The 17,726-nt window shown below is 44.6% G+C and overlaps 1 protein-coding gene and 1 pseudogene across 1 annotated transcript; both read right to left on the bottom strand.

Moving 5' to 3' along the window:
• Positions 1 to 213: 213 nt before the first annotated feature.
• On the bottom strand, positions 214 to 675 carry LOC136525831 (uncharacterized). The gene has a single exon (XM_066518687.1). It carries the CDS (start codon positions 673 to 675, stop codon positions 214 to 216), a length of 462 nt encoding a protein of 153 aa, XP_066374784.1.
• An 8,161-nt stretch (positions 676 to 8,836) lies between these two features.
• On the bottom strand, positions 8,837 to 9,955 carry LOC136525830 (pentatricopeptide repeat-containing protein At5g50390, chloroplastic-like; annotated as a pseudogene).
• Between the last annotated feature and the right edge of the window lie 7,771 nt (positions 9,956 to 17,726).

Below are 17,726 nucleotides of genomic sequence, written 5' to 3'. Positions count from 1 at the left end.
ATCAATTTTAGAGAACACAATTGAGCCGCTCAATTCATCAAGCATACCATCTAGTCTAGGAATTGGATGACGATATCTAATTGTGATATTATTAATCGCTCTACAATCCACACACATGCGCTAGGATCCATCTTTCTTAGGAACTAAAAGTACGGGAACAGCGCAAGGGCTAAGAGACTCACGCACATAACCTTTGTCAAGCAATTCATGCACTTAGCGCTGTATCTCTTTAGTTTCCTCCAGGTTGGTCCTATAAGGAGCACGATTTGGCAAGGAGGCCCTAGGAATGAGGTCAATCTGGTGCTCAATTCCCTGAATTGGTGACAGTCCCGGTGGTACCTCCTTTGGGAAAACATCGACGTACTCCTGCAAAAGGTTAGTGACAGCAGGAGGCAAAGAAATAGGAGTATCCTCAAGTGAAAACAAAGTTTCTTTGCAAACCAAAGCATAGCATATAGTATTGCAAGTATCAATCTCATCCAAATCAGATTTCGTGGCAAAGTAACAAGAGCCTTTCAGCTTGATCTCATTTTTATTATGATGAACAGATTTGCTAGACTTCTTCTTATGTTTCTCAAGTTCATTAGCGACAATCTGATTTTCACTAGCAATAGCTTGATTCTTCAGTTTGCTAGCTCTAGCAAGTTCATCTCTTAGAATAGCCTCAGGGGACATGGGGTGCAACACAATCTTCTTGTCATTATGCACAAAAGAGTATTGATTTGTTTTACCAAAGTGCAAGGAATCTTTATCAAACTGCCATGGTCTACCTAACAACATAGAGCATGCTTGCATAGGCACAACATCGCAGTCAATGGAATCATGATAAGAACCAATGGCAAACTCTACCCTTACCAATCGTGTTACCTTCACCTTGCCGCTGATGTTAAGCCACTGAATGTAGTAAGGCTGCGGGTGTGGTTTTGTGCTCAACGAAAGCTTCTCCACCATTTTAGCACTTGCCAAGTTGTTGCAGCTTCCTCCATCTATGATCACACGGCAAGAGCGTTCCTTGATCACACACTTGGTTGATTTTGTTCAGCCCTCTCCATTTGGGCACTTAGCACCTGCTACACCACGAGGCTCTCATAGTGCTCAGCAGCTTTAGTCCCAATGTGCTCTTCGTCTTGTTGGAAATCATCTTCTTCTGCTACATTGTTAGCAGCAAGCAAAGCATATGTTTCTTCATCAAAATCACTAGCAGAGGAGTACCCACCATCAGCTCGCACAACCATCACACGTGTGCTTGGGTAGTCCTTGCGTACGTGGCCATATCCTTTGCAGCGTAGGCACTGAATATCCCTTGTTCTCCCCATGGATACCACCGAGGATGAACTCTTGGTAGATGTAGCCGTTGCTCCTCTAGTTGGTTCACTTGGGCATGGTATAGAATTTGTTGTAGAGGAGCGTGGCTTGATGGTCGAGGAAGATTGTGTGGGAGCACGTGTTGATGGTACAGCTGCATTGGAGGGTGTCCACAGGCTAGCACGACCTACAGGAATGTTAGCCCTCATGCTAGCTCGTTGTCCCTGCACTTCTCATTTAGCTTTACAAGCAAGGTGAAATAAACAATTGACAGAATTATATTCCTTGTAAGCTAGAATGTCCTGAATCTCCTGGTTCAGCCCACCCATAAATCTAGCTATGGCACCATCCTCATTTTCCTCTAGCCCACAATGAAGCATACCCATTTGTAGCTCTTGATAGTACTCTTCTACATATTTGGATCCTTACCTCAATTGTTGCAACTTATGTAAAAGATCACGGGCATAATAAGAAGGAACAAATCTAGCCCGCATGACCCGTTTCAAAGCATCCCAAGTTGGTGTGTTATTTGGGTTCTTACGATGGTATTCAGACCACCAAACAGAGGCAAAGTCAGTAAACTCACTAGTGGCAGCCCTGGCATGTTTATCCTCAAGGAAATCATGGCAAGTAAATTTCTAATCAATAACTAATTCCCAACTAAGGTACATATCAGGATTATACCTGCCATCAAAAGTAGGTATGGTGAATTTAATCTTGCCAAATGAGTCATTAGCACGTACCTCTTGCCGTGGTGGGCGAGGACCTGTCTCATGGTGGCGGCGATGTTGTTTGATGCGTCGATGACCATTCACCTCCTCATCTAGCTCAGTGTCCGCTGCATATTCTTCTTCATCATGACCAGCAGCACTACCCATGGTGTTGTTGTTGTTGTGATTGCGTCATTCAAAACCATCATAGCGATTCTATTCCATCCTCTCTAATTGCTCCAAGACACCTACAAGAGATGTATTAACAGAACCAAGAGTGCCTTCCAAGGAAGCCAACTTGGTGTTGGTCTCAATCTGAGCCATCTCCAATTGACCAAGGCGCTCATTGGTGACACGAACATCCTCATCAAGGTGTTTAGCATGGAGCCTCACTTTGCGTTCAAAGTGTTGCAGCAAGGCTTTCGATCGAGGTGATTATGGAGGGGTCCTTTCACCTTCTCCTGCCATGGTTAGTATGTAGCAAGGGAATCACAAGAAAATATGTCCTACCAACTAACTGAATTAGGTGACAACAATTTTCATTCTCTCAGCATGTGCAACCGAGTTCTTACATGTCCTTACCTTGCTATGCAGATGGTGTTGGCGACGACAAGAACAACACAAGTAGCAGCAAGTAGAACCCTGTGACATTGTAGATAATTTGTGGAGCTATAGGTGGCTTAAAAAATCAAGGTACAGCTGGAACCACATTAGTCAATGCAAGTTGAATAAGTGTTCAAAGATAGTACCGTACTGGTCCTAGGCTAACCCGTGCTAGAGACGCGAGCCTAGACACAAATGTTGTCACCGGACAGTAGCAAACAATGGAAATGATGAGAGTAAATAGCATCAACTTAACCCTTCTTTTTTTGTTTCTTTCTTTCCTCCTTTTCCTTTCTTTTTCTTTTCTATTTTCTATTGTGTTTTCTTTTTCTTTTCTTTTCTTTTCGACAAGCAGCACAAACTGAACTTTTGCAATATGATTATAACAAGAATGCAGCAAGTAGCATAGACTTTCTTTTACTAGGGATAAGGATTGCAACAAGTAGTACAAATATGCAATTTGAACTCTCTTATTTTCAAAACTGAGTGTACTCAGATTTGCACCAAAAGGACAGGTGCATAAGGTAGTGTTTGTGTAGGCACGGCTGAAGGTGATGGTGGTGAGGGTTTCAGCGAAAAGGTCGAGAGAGCAGCGGTGCTTTTGGTGGTGGTGGTGGTGATATTGGTGGAGATTGCAGCGGCTGAAGTGGGGGGAAAGGCAACAACAGATTGTGTGGTGACTGAAATGTGACAAGAACTCAAAACTCTAAAGGATTAGAACCTAAGAACCAGCACTTGACACCACGATGTAAACCACAAACTCAACAAACAAAGAACTAAGCAGATCAGCAAAGGCTCAAACTTGTGTTTGGAATTTCAGTTCTATCCTATTTTTATATTTCTGGACTATAGGTAAAGTAATGAACGGTAAATCACTCACCAAAGAACCTTGCTCTGATTACCACATGATGGGACAAGGGGTTGTTCCTGATCTTTTGGTGAGTGTGGATAAACTCGATTTGGGGTGGATTTGACGTTGGTTGTTCGACTACAATGACCACAAGGTTGCTGCGCCTTAGCAACAGGTACACCGGCTCCAATTGTGATGTTCTTGCCGTGCCAAGAACACCATGAACCTGCAAGCAACCGAGAACAAGCAAGAACAAGATGAACAAACAAATAACTCATGGATTTAAGCTAAAGGCTGAATCTGAATCACAAGTTGGGGTCTTGAAACAAGCAAATCGGGTGGTCTAGTCGACACACGTGTTTACAAGGTAGAAGCAGCAGCTATCTTGCATCTAAACAAAACCCACCCTCATTCTGATGGCTGCTAGTTCTATTTATAAGGACGAGAGCACAAGGGGGAGTGGGAAACCCTAATCTGGGCGTCCCTCAATGGGCTATAGTCAGTACAAGGCCCAGACCCAAGCTATAGGTCTGTGCGTCCTTTTGCTTGTTGCACACAGCTTCGGTAGATTCTAATAGTGGGGTTGGACCCATCTAAAAGAGGACGATGCGCTCTTTCCAACAAGTCAAAAACCAGCTTCATTGGATCTCGTATCAAGGAGTTATGGTACTTTTGATAGAGTGTTTTCGGCTGTCTCGAGATGAGCTGAGCGCCCCATTAATGATGATTCCCACTTGTTCGGCTGCTCCATCCTCATCATGGGGTCTAAACATGAGGCAGTGGGGTCTTGACCAACATTCCTAATAATAAGACAATCATCACCATGATTTAGTAGCATCCAATTCTGAGACGAGTTTGTATGAATAGTGAGGAACAACTTTACCTGATAATTAAGTTGTCATACTCGAGCTCTTGTCATCGAACCTTGTTGTGCAGCAGGTGTGGTTGTATCAATGGAAGGGATGTCCTCATCATCGGTATGAGAGAGCTTTCTTTTTTTGTAGCTTCTTCATCTTCCTTTCTCTCTTTCTTTCGCCCTTTGTCATCTTCTTCTTCAAGCCAAGGCCACACTTGTCACCATAGTTTCTTTGAGTCTTTAACATATGCTCAAAGGTGACTTTTGAGTTGTAGCACCTCTCTAACATGTTGCTCAATTTCTTCACTTCACTTTTGAGCTCAATGTTCTCCTTCAAAATGTTAGTCTCACAAGACATGGAAGTAGAACAAGCATCTATATGTGAAGAGCATGATATATCTAATAAATCATCACAAGAGGTGGATACATGCTTCTTGCCTACATCACAAGGATTAGCAACAATTTGTGATTTATCATTTGATCCATGTGATGAGCTCTCATTATTTTTAAGTTTCTTTGTAAACATTTTAATGAGAGAGGCATGTTGTTCTAATAATTCATCATAAGATGCAAGTAGTGTCTCATAATTCAATTTTAGCTCATCATGTGAAAATTTATAAGCATCAATTAATTTCTTATGTTCTTCACAAGAGTTCTTTAGAAATGAGTTTTCATTTTCTAATTTCAATGTTTTAGCTTTCTCATTTTCTAAAGACATGGTCATGCTAGCAAGTCTACTAACAAGCTCATCATATGAATCAACATGATCAACCACATTATCGTTTGTTACCTTGGTGTCACCTTGTGACATGAAGCAATGTGGTGATGTAGTTGGAGAGCTTGTAGTAGCATCTTCATCATGGCTTGAGCATGAACCATCATCACCATCAAGTGTGCATGGGGTAGCATCATCACTTGCAACACTTGTGGCATCATCATCAACCTTGTCAAGTGAACTTGTAGTAGATCAATCATCATCATCATCACTTGACCATGAGGTGGAGCAATCTTCCACAATCACCAAATTGTGGTTATGCTCAACACACTCATGCACCTCCTTCTTGGGCTCATTCTCCTTCTTGAATTTGCCATCATCCCATGTGGAGAATCACCGAAGGTTTCCTTGATGGACTCCCATATCTCACGAGCGGTTCCCTTGATGTTTACTTGTTTCATCAAATCAAAGCTTAAAGCATCCATTAGAAAACAGCAAGTATGTGCATCAAATTCATAGAGAACACTTTGAGCTTTGGTGAGATTTCTATGGTCCAAGACATGGGTGAGACCACTTGTGACAACCCACCAAAATTTAGGTCCCTTTGCACAAAAATGATCAAGCATGTGATTTTTCCAAAGTGCAAAGTTTGTGCCATCAAAAATATATGCCTCATAAACATCTAGCCCATTAGACGCCATCCTCTCAGGTCGGTGAAGACCACAAATGAGAGACCTAGCTCTGATACCACTTGTAGGGTCGAGATAGCAGACTAGAGGGGGGTGAATAGTCTTTTCTAAAATTAATTGCGTCGGCAAACCGAAACAAGTGCGGAATTAAAACGATCGGTCTAGCCAAGACTACACCCCACTATCTATGTTCTCTAGCACCTTCCAAAGATACTAATCAAGCAACAAAGGTGCCGGGCACGCTAGAGCTCACCTAACCAATTCTAGGAGCAAGGTCACACAAACCTATGCCACTAGTACTTTAAGCAACAAGGGAGCTCCTACACATGCTAGTAAGCAAAAGCACAAAGCCAACTAAGCTCACTAGCAATGCTCAATAACAAGGCAACCAATGCTGAATTAGAGAGCGCAAATACTTAGCTACACAAACTAAGCAAAGTGACTAACAAGGTTACACAAACCTAATTAGCCACGCAAGGGAGCTACTTCTATGCTACACAAGCAACAAGGTAACTAGTAAGCTACACAAGCTAACTAGTTACAAGAGCAACTACACAAGCACAATGTATATGAAAGTAATTACAAGCTTGTGTAACGAGGATGCAAACCAACGGGAGGAATAAGGTTGACATGATGATTTTTCTCCCGAGGTTCACGTGTTTGCCAACACGCTACATCCCCGTTGTGTCGACCGCTCACTTGGTTGTTCAACGGCTAATTGGCATCACCTGCCAAGCCCGCACGTCGGGCGCCGCAAGAACCTACCCTGAAAGTGAGGGTAGCTCAATGACACGCTCAACTAGAGTTGCTCTTCGTGGCTCCCACGGGGCGAGCACAATGCCCCTCACAAAGCTCTTCTCTGGAGCACCACACAAGCTTCTTGCAGGCTTCGACAGAGACCACCACCAAGCCATCTAGGAGGTGGCAACCTCCAAGAGTAACAAGCACCACTGGCTTGCAACTCGATCACCTAGTGCCACTCGATGCAACCTCATGATGCAATCGCACTAGAATCGCTCTCTCACACAATCAAATAATCACTATCAAGTGTATGTGAGATGGAGGGCTCCCAAGCACTACTACACAAGCCACCAAGGCTCTAGTGTGCTCAGCTACCGGGCCAAGGCCGACCATAGCTTCTATTTATAACCCCACGAACAAATAGAGTTGTTACCCCTTCACTAGGCAAAAGTCGGGACGACCAGATGCTCCGATCCGATCGACCGGACGCTGGACCTCAGCGTCCGGTCATACGATGCATGCCACATGTCCCCTTCTTCAAACATTGTTCGCCCAATCTCAATGGTCATCTGTTGACCGGACGCAACAGCTTGAACTAACCGGACACAGCAACCCCAGCATCCGGTCATTTCCAGTAAGGTACTAGACACGTCCGGTCGGTAGTGATCGAACGCAGTACCAGCGTCCGGTCACTTCTAGCTTCTCTGCTCAGCCTGCGTCATCACACATCACCCTGACCGGACGCACCCTGTCAGCATCCAGTCACTTCTAGCGCCAGCGTCCGGTCGATGACCGATGCCTGCCCGCTGACTGCCACTACTGACCGGACGCTGGAACCCAGCGTCCGGTCACTATGTGACCAATGTCCGGTCCACTCTGTGAGACCCTATCTTTTCGAAACAGGGCACCGGTGGCACCGTCGGACTATCCGCACTCTACGGGCGGACACTCTGCCGGTGGAGTTCCGAACCCTTCTCACCTCTGTTCCATCGCCGAGTTGATCCACATCAACTCTAACTTCATCTCCTTTGTAAATGTGCCAACACCACAAAGTGTACACCGCTATGTGTATGTGTGTTAGCATTTTCACAATCATTTTTCAAAGGATTAGCCACTCAACTTGCCATGCCACTCAATCCTAGCGATGATGTAAAGTTAGATCACTCGAGTGGCACTAGATGACCGATATGCAAACAAGTTTGCCCCTCTTGATAGTACGGCCATCTATCCTAAACCCGGTCACAAACTTCTCTACACACCTATGACCGGTGAAATGAAATGCCCTAGGTTATACCTTTGCCTTGCGCATTCCATTCCATCTCCTCCAATGTTGATGCAACACATGCACCAACATGATCAATAATGATATGATCCACTTCATATCATCACGTGATCATATTGGTTCATCGATCTTGACTTCACTTACTTTTCACCGTTGCCTTCATCCATTGGCGCCAAGTCTTGCTTAAGCTTCACCGCCACGCGGTCCATCGCTCCAAAGCCTCTGACTTGCCCTTCACGCTTGCAACTGGTCTATCAAGCCAAGTCTTGTCTTGATCTTCTCCACCTTGATCACATAACTCAATGTTATGTCTCATGTGCAATGAGCTCCTTCATCATCACATGTGTGAGCTTTGCAACATCTCTAAGCCATTTTCACCTTCATGGCATATGTTGCTCACACACATGTACATGTGGACTAATCACCTGTGTATCTCACATAAACACAATTAGTCCACCTAGGTTGTCACTCAATTACCAAAACCACACAAGGACCTTTCAGCTGGACTTTAAAGTCCGGTGCAATGTCCGGCCACTCTTTTTCCAGCAAATCTTCAAAGTCCTTCGTGCTGCCGGTTCCCAATCAAGTCCTAACTTCAATAAGATCCAAATAAACACCAATTGAGACTGATATGAGTGACCTCTCTCAAACCCTCAAAATTTTCAAAAATATTTTGCCTTAGGCTATAATTCTTTTTAAGAAAATAGGCAATAAGAGGGCAATTGAAGATAAACGATAAAGCAACATTCATGCATATGCAATGCAATACTTAAAAGTAGGGGAATTTTGCTCAGGGACACTGAAGAATAGCGTTATTTGCCACCGGACACTGCCAACTTGCTTATTGGCTCAGTACCATTATGAATCATAGTTTATTTGGTAGAAGACACCGCAGTCATTAGTTTACTCTTTTCTATCATTTTGGAGAGAGAATATGCACCGAATGGACTAAGTTGCCCCTGGCTCGCTAGCGCACTGCCTATATGGTTCGGTTGAACCAAGTCGTGCGACCCGTGCGACCGTCTTCCTCCTCCAGCCGCCATCCCCATCCGTTCCCCATCTCACCCGCCGGTTGTCTTCCTCCTCTAGCTATCCTCGGCCGTTCCCCGTCTCACCCGCCGGTCATCTTCCTCCTCCAGCCATCCCCGGCCATGGTTTGGCGCAACACCCTCAGCTATCAGCCTCTCGAACATCTCGATCGCCTTATCCCCCATGCCATGGTAGCCATATCCATCAATCAGAGCGTTCCATGATATCAAGTTCCTCCTAGGCATCCTCTCAAAGACATTCCTCGCGTCCTCCATCCTTTCCCATTTGTAATACAAGTCCACAAGCGCCGTGTTCCCAACAATGTCCAGTGGCAATCCTCTCTGGATCAAGCCAGCGTGCGCCTGCTTCGCATGCTCCAGCAGCCCCAACCTAGAGAACACCCCTAGCATGGTCGAGAATGTGAACTAGTCCATGGCGACATGACTCATGCACATTTCTTGGTACAGCTCTAGCGCCTCCTCGCTGTGGCCATGAAGCACAAATGCCACCAACATGGAGTTCCACGCGACGACGCTCGTCCGATGAGGCCGTGGCAGCCCGTCAAACACCTGCCTCGCCTCATCAATCAAGCCGCACTTGCTGTACATGTCGAGCAGTGCGCACGCCAGGTACCAGTCAGCGACGTCACCACATGCCCCCGCCTTGACAACGTAGCAGTGCAGCTGCCGCCTGGCTCACACCGACCCTGAGGACATAGCCGCACTGAGAACCGCCACGAGGGACCTCGGCGGCGGCGCGTCCCCATCGGCCGCCTCTGCCCGCATCTCCCAAAACAGCGCCAGCGCGGCGCAGGGGCGGCCCCGGTCGATGAGGCCACCCATCATGATCCCCCACGTGACGCCGTTCCGGTCGGGCATCCCGCAGGACGTGGTTGTGCGTGTACAGGTCGAGCTCGAAGCCAGAGCTCTCGACGTGCCAGGCCACCACCACGGCCATGCCGGGCTCCCGCAGCACGGCGGTGGCGAGCAGCAGCGTGTGGTAGGTGTGCACCAGGAGCAGCGTGAAGGGAGCCCCCACGCAGGCCAGGCGGAACAGGTCGAGCGCCTCAGCATGGCGGCCACCGTGTGTCGCTCGATAGCGGCGCAGAGGGCAGGGAGGCCAGTGGGGTTGGGCTGAGGCTGGGGCCTAGGCCTGGGCGCAGGGCTGCGAGCCATGCCGGAGGAGGCGGCAGAAGCTAGGTCGTCACCGGAGCTTCGTGCATGCAGTAAGAGATGTGTGCCTTTGACCGACGCAGTCTGGTTCAACCAGGGGCATCGAGTGTCATTTTCAAAATTTTCTCTCTCCAAAATGATAGAAAAGAGTAAAGTAATGACTACGATGTCTTCTACCAAATAAACCGTGATTCATAATGGTACTGAGCCAATAAGCGAGTTGGCGGTGTCCGGCGGCAAATAACGCCATTCTTCAGTGTCCCTGAGCAAAATTCCCCTTAAAAGTAAATCTAGTTGCTAAGTTTGATCCAAGGTTAAGCTTCTTCGCACGCTTTACGGCGGTTATCTTAACCATGTTAGACAAGCCCTATATGTATTACCAAAGATTAAACATGTTGTATATTACAATGCAATGCAAGGGGAACACAAGCTCATTTTTTAGTGAAGTTGCTAAAATCAAGAACATTGAGCTCATTCCACAATCGACAAAAAGTTACGTCATCTAGCGGTTTAGTAAAGATATCCGCTAATTGATCCTCGGTTCTTATACCTTCTAATGAAATATCATTCTTTGCAACATGATCTCTAAGAAAGTGATGGCGGATATCTATGTGCTTGGTGCGAGAGTATTGAACCGGATTATTTGTAAGTTTTACCGCACTTTTATTGTCGCACAAAAGAGGTACTTTTTCTAGAACTACACCATAGTCTAGCAAAGTTTGTTTCATATAAAGTATTTGTGCACAACAAGCACCCGTGGCAATGTATTCTGCTTCGGCGGTGGACAAAGCCACACTATTTTGTTTCTTGAGGACCAAGACACAAGTGATCTACCAAGCAAATGGCACCCTCCGGATGTGCTTTTTCTATCAACTTTGCAACCGGCATAATCCGAATCAGAATAGCCAACTAATTCAAATATAGCTCCTTTGGGATACCAATGGTCAATGCTTGGTGTGTGCTTAAGATACCTAAGGATTCTTTTAACGGCAATCAAATGAGTTTTCTTAGGATTAGCTTAAAATCTAGCACACTTACACATACTAAACATGATGTTGGGCCTAGATGCGGTTAAATATAACAAGCTACCAATCATAGAGCGCTAGAGAGTTTGATCAACCGTGTTACCTCCTTCATCTAGGTCGAGATATCCATTAGTTGGTATTGGTGTCTTGATTGGCTTACATTCATTCATCTTGAATCTCTTGAGAAGATCATTTGTATATTTCTCTTGAGAGATGAAAATCCCTTCTCTCATTTGCTTGACTTGAAAACCAAGAAAGAATGTAAGCTCTCCAATCATTGACATCTCGAACTCCTTCGACATCAATTCACCAAACTCTTTGTAAGAATCTTCATTTGATGATCCAAAGATGATATCATCAACATGCACTTGACAAATGAAGATATGTCCATCAAGCTTCTTGGTGAATAGTGTGGTGTCGATCTTCCCAATGGTGAAGCCCTTCTCAATGAGGAAGTCCCGGAGGCACTCATACCAAGCTCTTGGGGCTTGCTTAAGCCCATATAACGCCTTGGACAACCTATAAACATAATTAGGATATCTAGGGTCTTCAAACCTAGGAGGTTGATCAACATAGACTAGTTCATTAATAAAGCCATTTAAAAATGCACTTTTCACATCCATTTGATATAGTTTCATTTCATGATGTGATGCATATGCAAGGAGGATACGGATGGCTTCTAGTCTTGCAACCGGTGCAAAGGTCTCTACAAAATCTAAACCTTCACTTTGAGAGAACCCCTTTGCAACTAGTCTTGCCTTGTTCCTCACAACAATGCCTTGATCATCTTGCTTGTTATGGAATACCCACTTTGTTCTAATGACTCTTGCACCTTGTGGTCGCTCTTCAAGAGTCCACACTTCATTGCGGGTGAAGTTGTTCAACTCTTCATGCATGGTGTTTATCCAATCCGGATCTTGAAGAGCTTCTTCTACCTTAGTAGGCTCAAAGCAAGAGACAAAAGAGTGATGTTTAATGAATGAAGCAAGCTTTTGAGAACGAGTCATTTACTCCCTTTGATGGACTCCCTATGATAAGATTTTGTGGATGAGCTTGTAGTAGAGATGAATTTCTTCTATCAACCACTTGAGGGGGAGGTTGTGGAGCATCAACATCGTGTGCTTGTACCACCATTTGCTCATAGGAGACATGAGTGTCTTCATTTTCTACTCTTCCATCTTTTTCACTATCTTGTGGCATACTTGATGAAGAAGTAGGATTGATCACTTGTACATCACCTTCATCATCATTAGGCTTGATGTCTCCAATCGGAATGTTCTTCATGGCCTCCCTCAATGGTTCATCACCTACATCATCAAGATTCTCATGTGCTCCTTGGGAGCCATTAGATTCATCAAATTCCACATCATATGTTTCTTCAACCAAGCCGATGGCATGATTAAATACTCTATATACTTTGGACTTTGATGAGTAACCAACAAGAAAACCAATATCATAACGTCTTTGAAACTTCCCTAGGTGTTGCCGCTTCTTGTAGATGTAGCATTTGCAACCAAATACCCTAAAGAAGGAGATGTCCGGCTTCTTCCCATTGAGCAACTCATAAGCTGTCTTGCCAAGAAACTTTTGAAGGAATAGGCGGTTGGATACATAGCATACGGTGTTGATAGCTTCCGCCCATAGAGCTTCGGGAGTGTTGTACTCATCAAACATTGTTCTTGCTAGTGTGATCAAAGTCTAGTTCTTTTTCTCAACTACACTATTTTGTTGAGGAGTATATATTGCGGAGACCTCATGCTTGATCCCAACTTCATCACAATAGGCTTCTATGTTTGTGTTGTCAAATTCTTTGCTATTGTCACTTCTAATCTTCTTGAGCTTCACTTCAAATTCATTTTGTGCTCTCTTGGCAAACTTCTTGAAGCATGATGCAACTTTGGATTTGTCATGAAGAAAGAATACCCATGTGTATCTTGAATAATCATCAACAATCACAAGACAATAAAGATTTTCTCCCAAACTCTTGTATGTTGTTGGTCCAAATAAGTCCATGTGAAGGAGTTCTAGCACTCTTGTGGTTGACATGAAAGCTTTTGTTGGATGAGTATTTGCAACTTGCTTATCAGCTTGACATGCACTACAAAGCTTATCCTTCTCAAACTTCACATCCTTCAACCCTCTCACCAAATCATTCTTCATTAGCTTCTTGAGTGAGCTCATCCAAACTCAAGGAGCTCAAATCTTCTAAGAAAGAGCTTAAAGAAAAACATGATAAACTTGAGAGGATACATAATGAGCTCATCACTAGCCATAATATGCTAAAAGATGAATATACAACCCTAAAGATTAATCATGATAATCTCATTTGCTTCTCTAAGTTCAACACTAACCTTTTCAGCTATATCACATTTAGCTAAAAGAGAATCATTCTTAGCTTCTAACTTGTCATTCTTAGCTCTAGTCTTTCTAATGATTCTAGTATATTTGTTTAGCAATTTGACAAGTTCATCATTTGAAGGTGATTCAAATTCATCATCATCACTATCACTATCACAATCATCATTGCTAGCATGATCATCACTACTACTATCATCATCATTTGATACCTTTCATTCACCCTTGGCCATAAGGCATAGGTGTGTAGAGGATGATAGCGGTGGTGTTGGTGAAGATGATGAAGAGTCAATCACAATGGCGGCCACCTTCTCATTATCACTATCATCATCGGATGAGCAACTTGATGAATCAATGTCTGTGAGCCAATCACCGATGATGTAGGCCTTCCCATTCTTCTTCTTCTTCTTGTGGAAGTCCTTCTTCTTGCCATCTTTCTTCTTGTATGGCTTGTTCTTCTTCTTCTTCATTACTTGAGTCATCTTTCTTGCCCTTGTACTTGTTCTTGTACTTGTCTTTCTTGGGCTTTGTGCATTGGTGTGCTAGATGACCAAGTTCTCCACAATTGTAGCAATCCATCTCTGAGATTGGCTTCCTTCTAGAGCTAGTGAAGAACTTTTTCTTGCCATCAAACTTGATGCCACTCTTGTTAAGCTTCTTTAGCATCTTGGCGGTTCTTCTCACCATGAGAGCAAGACTTGCATCATCAATTTCATCATCACTTGAGCTCTCATACTCAAGCCTTGCGTTGCCCTTCTCTTGGCTAGCTTTGAATGCTAAGTCCTTGTCTTTCTTCTTAGTAGAGGATGAGCCATCTTGTGGTGTGATATGCATGTACATCTCATGAGCATTGATCTTTCCCAAGATTTGTGTCGGTGTAGCGATGGAAAGATCACTTTGATGAAGCATGGTCATAATATGCTCATATTTATCAATGGGGAGGACACTCAAGATCTTTCTTACAACATTGGATGGTTGCATTTGAGTGAGTCTAAGCCCATTGACTTTCTTTACAAGAACATTCAAGCGTGAGTACATTTCATTAGCACTCTCTTTAGGAAGCATTTCAAATGAATTTAACTTTTTCATGACAAGATGATAGCGTTCCTCATGCTTGCTCTTTGTTCCCTCATGGAGCGCACAAATATCCGAACATAGTGCATGGGTGTCTTTGTGGTTCCTCACCCGGTTGAACACATCTTTGCAAAGGCCTCTAAAGATAGTGTTTTGAGCCTTTGCATTCTATTTCTCATAATTCACCTTATTGCCTTGTAGGTGTGTGGCATCCCAAGGTTTTGGGAAACCTTGTGAGGTGGCTCTAAGTATTCCAACATCTAGAGCTTCTAAATACGCCTCCATGTGGATTTTCCAATATGGAAAATCATCCCCCTCAAAGATAGGAGGAGGTCCATCCCTGTGAGACATCTTTCTCTAGGCGGTTAAGCCTAAATACGTGAGCACGAGGCTCTAATACCAATTGAAAGAATCAAGATACCCAAGAGGGGGGTGAATTGGGCTAATTCTAAATTTCTTTGCAATAATTAAGTCATACGGTTAGCCCAATTAACCCCTTGTGCCTAGAAAGTATTTCTATTTATCTACCACATAAAAGTTTAGCAACCTATGTTCCAATCCTACTCTAGCATGGTAATTCTATGAATGTAAATGATAAGAATTGAATTGTTCAAAGTAAATGCTCAAAGTAAAGAGAGAAGGAGGAACGCGGCAATGTTTTGCCAAGGTATCGGAGAGTCGCCACTCGCCACTAGTCCTCATTGGAGCAGCCGAGCAAGGGTATAGCTCCCCCTTGATCCACGCAAGGATCAAGTGCTCTCTATGGGTTGATTCTTTGACACTCCATCATGGTGAATCACCTACAACCGCTCACAACTTGAGTTGGGTCATCCACAAGCTCCGCCGGATGATCACCAAGCTTCCAATCACCACCAAGCCGTCTAGGTGATGGCGATCACCAAGAGTAACAAGCATGAACTCTCACTTGACCACGACAAGCCTAATGAGAAGGATGGATGCACACTTTGCTACTCTTGCTTTCACTAATGAGGGCTCTCTTTGGGATTCTCAAATCTCAATCACCTCACTAGGACCTTGCTCTTCTTGGCACTCTCAATGGTGTTTCTTGGCTGTTGGAATGAGCAAAAGTATCCCCACACACGAATGGAGGAAGTATTTATACACCCGTGTTCAAAACGAACCGTTATGTGCCTCTATGGGCTGACCGAATGCTCCGGTCATGTTGATCGGACCCTACGGTCAGTTCTCCCCGAACTCCAGTGTTTAAGTTGTGACCGGACGCTGGACAACGTCTGTTTAGCACTGACTGGGCGTGTTCGGTCATGATTTTCCATCTCTAGAACCTTACTGGAGTCGACCGGATGTAGGCACCTTGCGTCCAGTCGCTCACCTCTCAGCGTCCAGTCGCACCAGACAATTTCACCTTGATCAAATGAACTGACCACACTCTACGTCAGTGTCCGATCACACTGGAACCAGCGTCTGGTCAGTATTTGACCCTCCATTCACTTCCAACTCTCAATCGTACGTGAATGAAGTTTGCTCTAATGGATCTAAGGGCTTTTTTAGGAGCTACCTAGTGCTAGATTTAGCAAGTGTGCACCACACCTAACTCACTAGACTCACCTAGGTCAAGCTACCTATCCATACCCCCTTAATAGTATGGCTAAAGGAAAACAAAGTCCTAAACTACTCTAAGTGTCTCCTCAACACCAAACGACACTTAGAATTAGTCTATCCTTAACCTTGTCGTCCATCCTTTGAAAACCAAAATGATTTTCATCGTAGGGGCATGACCACCATGATAGCCCAATCATTCTCCATTACCATGACCTAACTTAATTGCCTCTGCAAAACATATGTTAGTCACAGTAATCATATATTGTCATTAATCACCAAAATCCAACTAGAGGCCTAGATGCTTTCACTAGCGTCGGTCTTCGATCGGACGCTGGGTCACTTCATGACCGGATGCTGGTGGGGTGCGTCCGGTCCTGCTGATGTGCTAGCGCATAGAGGAGACAGCGAGTGACCGAACGCTAGGTGAGTCCGATCGAGCGAGTGGAGACTTACTAGAAATGACCAGACGCTGGGGTCCTATGTCTGGTCATGATCAAACTAACGTGTTCGATCACAGCAGGAACCTTACTAGAAGTGACCGGACACTGGGGTCCTGCGTCTGGTTGTGGCACTATGCTGCGTCCGGTCATCACTTGACCATTGGGATCGGACGCTTAGTATTTGAAGAGAGGGATGATGTGGCAGCCATCCATTGACCGGACGCTGGCAGGGTGCGTCCGGTCGATCTGACTGGAGCATCCGATCACCCCGAGCTATGCCCAGTGAAGGGGTACAACAACTCTATTTCATAGGGGCTTCTATTTAAGCCCCATGGCCGACTCAAGCTCACTCTTTTGGCTATTTGCATTGACATAGCAACCTTGTGAGCTTAGCTAAAGCCCTCCCACTCATCTCCATCATAGATTCAACATCTTTGTGAGATTGAGAGTGAATCTAAGTGCATTGCTTGAGTGTTTGCATTTAGAGGCACTTGGTGTTCGTGTTTTGCTATGGGATTCACTTGTTACTCTTGGTGGTTGTCACCACCTAGATGGCTTGGAGCAGCGAGGATCATCGAGCGGAGGTTGGTGATTGTCTCCAGCTCCAATCGTAGTGATTGTGAGGGGTTCTTGACCTTTCCCCGGTGGAGAGCCGAAAGGTACTTTAGTGAATTGCTCATGGCTTGTGTGATCCACATCTTGTGTTAGTTGTGCGGCACCCTATTGAGGGTTTGGTGTGTGATGCCAATTAGCACGTGAACCTCCAAGTGAGTGAATCGCCACATCAAGGACTAGCTTGCCGGCAAGCAAGTGAACCTCGGTAAAAAATCAATGTGTCAATATTTGATTCTAAGGTGGCTGGTCTTCATTGATATTGATTCTTGTGATTGATTGGTTTATTCTTTGACTCAGCGGTATAATCATCTTACTCACTCTCTTTACATTACCGCAAACTAGTTATCAAGCTCTTTAGTGTAGCTAGTTGTGAGAGCTTGTTAGTTTGGTTAGTGTAGCTCTTTAGTTAGTTTTTGAGAGCACACTAACTTAGTGTAGTGACATAGCCATTGTGTGGTTAGAAACAATAAAAACTAGAAATTGTGATAGGTGGCTTGCATTGTTAGTACGCTAGCGTAACACTCGCTTCGCCTCATATTTGTCTAACTGGTTTGATAAGTGTTGTTGTAGAAATTTTAATAGGCTATTCACCCCCTCTCTAACCATTAGGACCTTTCAGGGCTCGCTGTCAACGTGACCCGTGCGTTGTAGTACCATAAATGGCAAGGCGATGGTGACATGGTC

This window comes from Miscanthus floridulus, chromosome 19 (assembly GCF_019320115.1).
Source record: "Miscanthus floridulus cultivar M001 chromosome 19, ASM1932011v1, whole genome shotgun sequence".
NCBI classification, from domain to species: domain Eukaryota; kingdom Viridiplantae; phylum Streptophyta; class Magnoliopsida; order Poales; family Poaceae; genus Miscanthus; species Miscanthus floridulus.
Note: the sequence above shows the minus strand (reverse complement) of the source record. Positions and strands in the feature narration are given on the sequence as shown.

What these genes read in the sequence shown, in the direction of transcription:
- LOC136525831 (XM_066518687.1), bottom strand. Translation starts at nt 675, where the DNA reads ATGTCCCCTGAGGCTATTCTAAGAGATGAACTTGCTAGAGCTAGCAAA.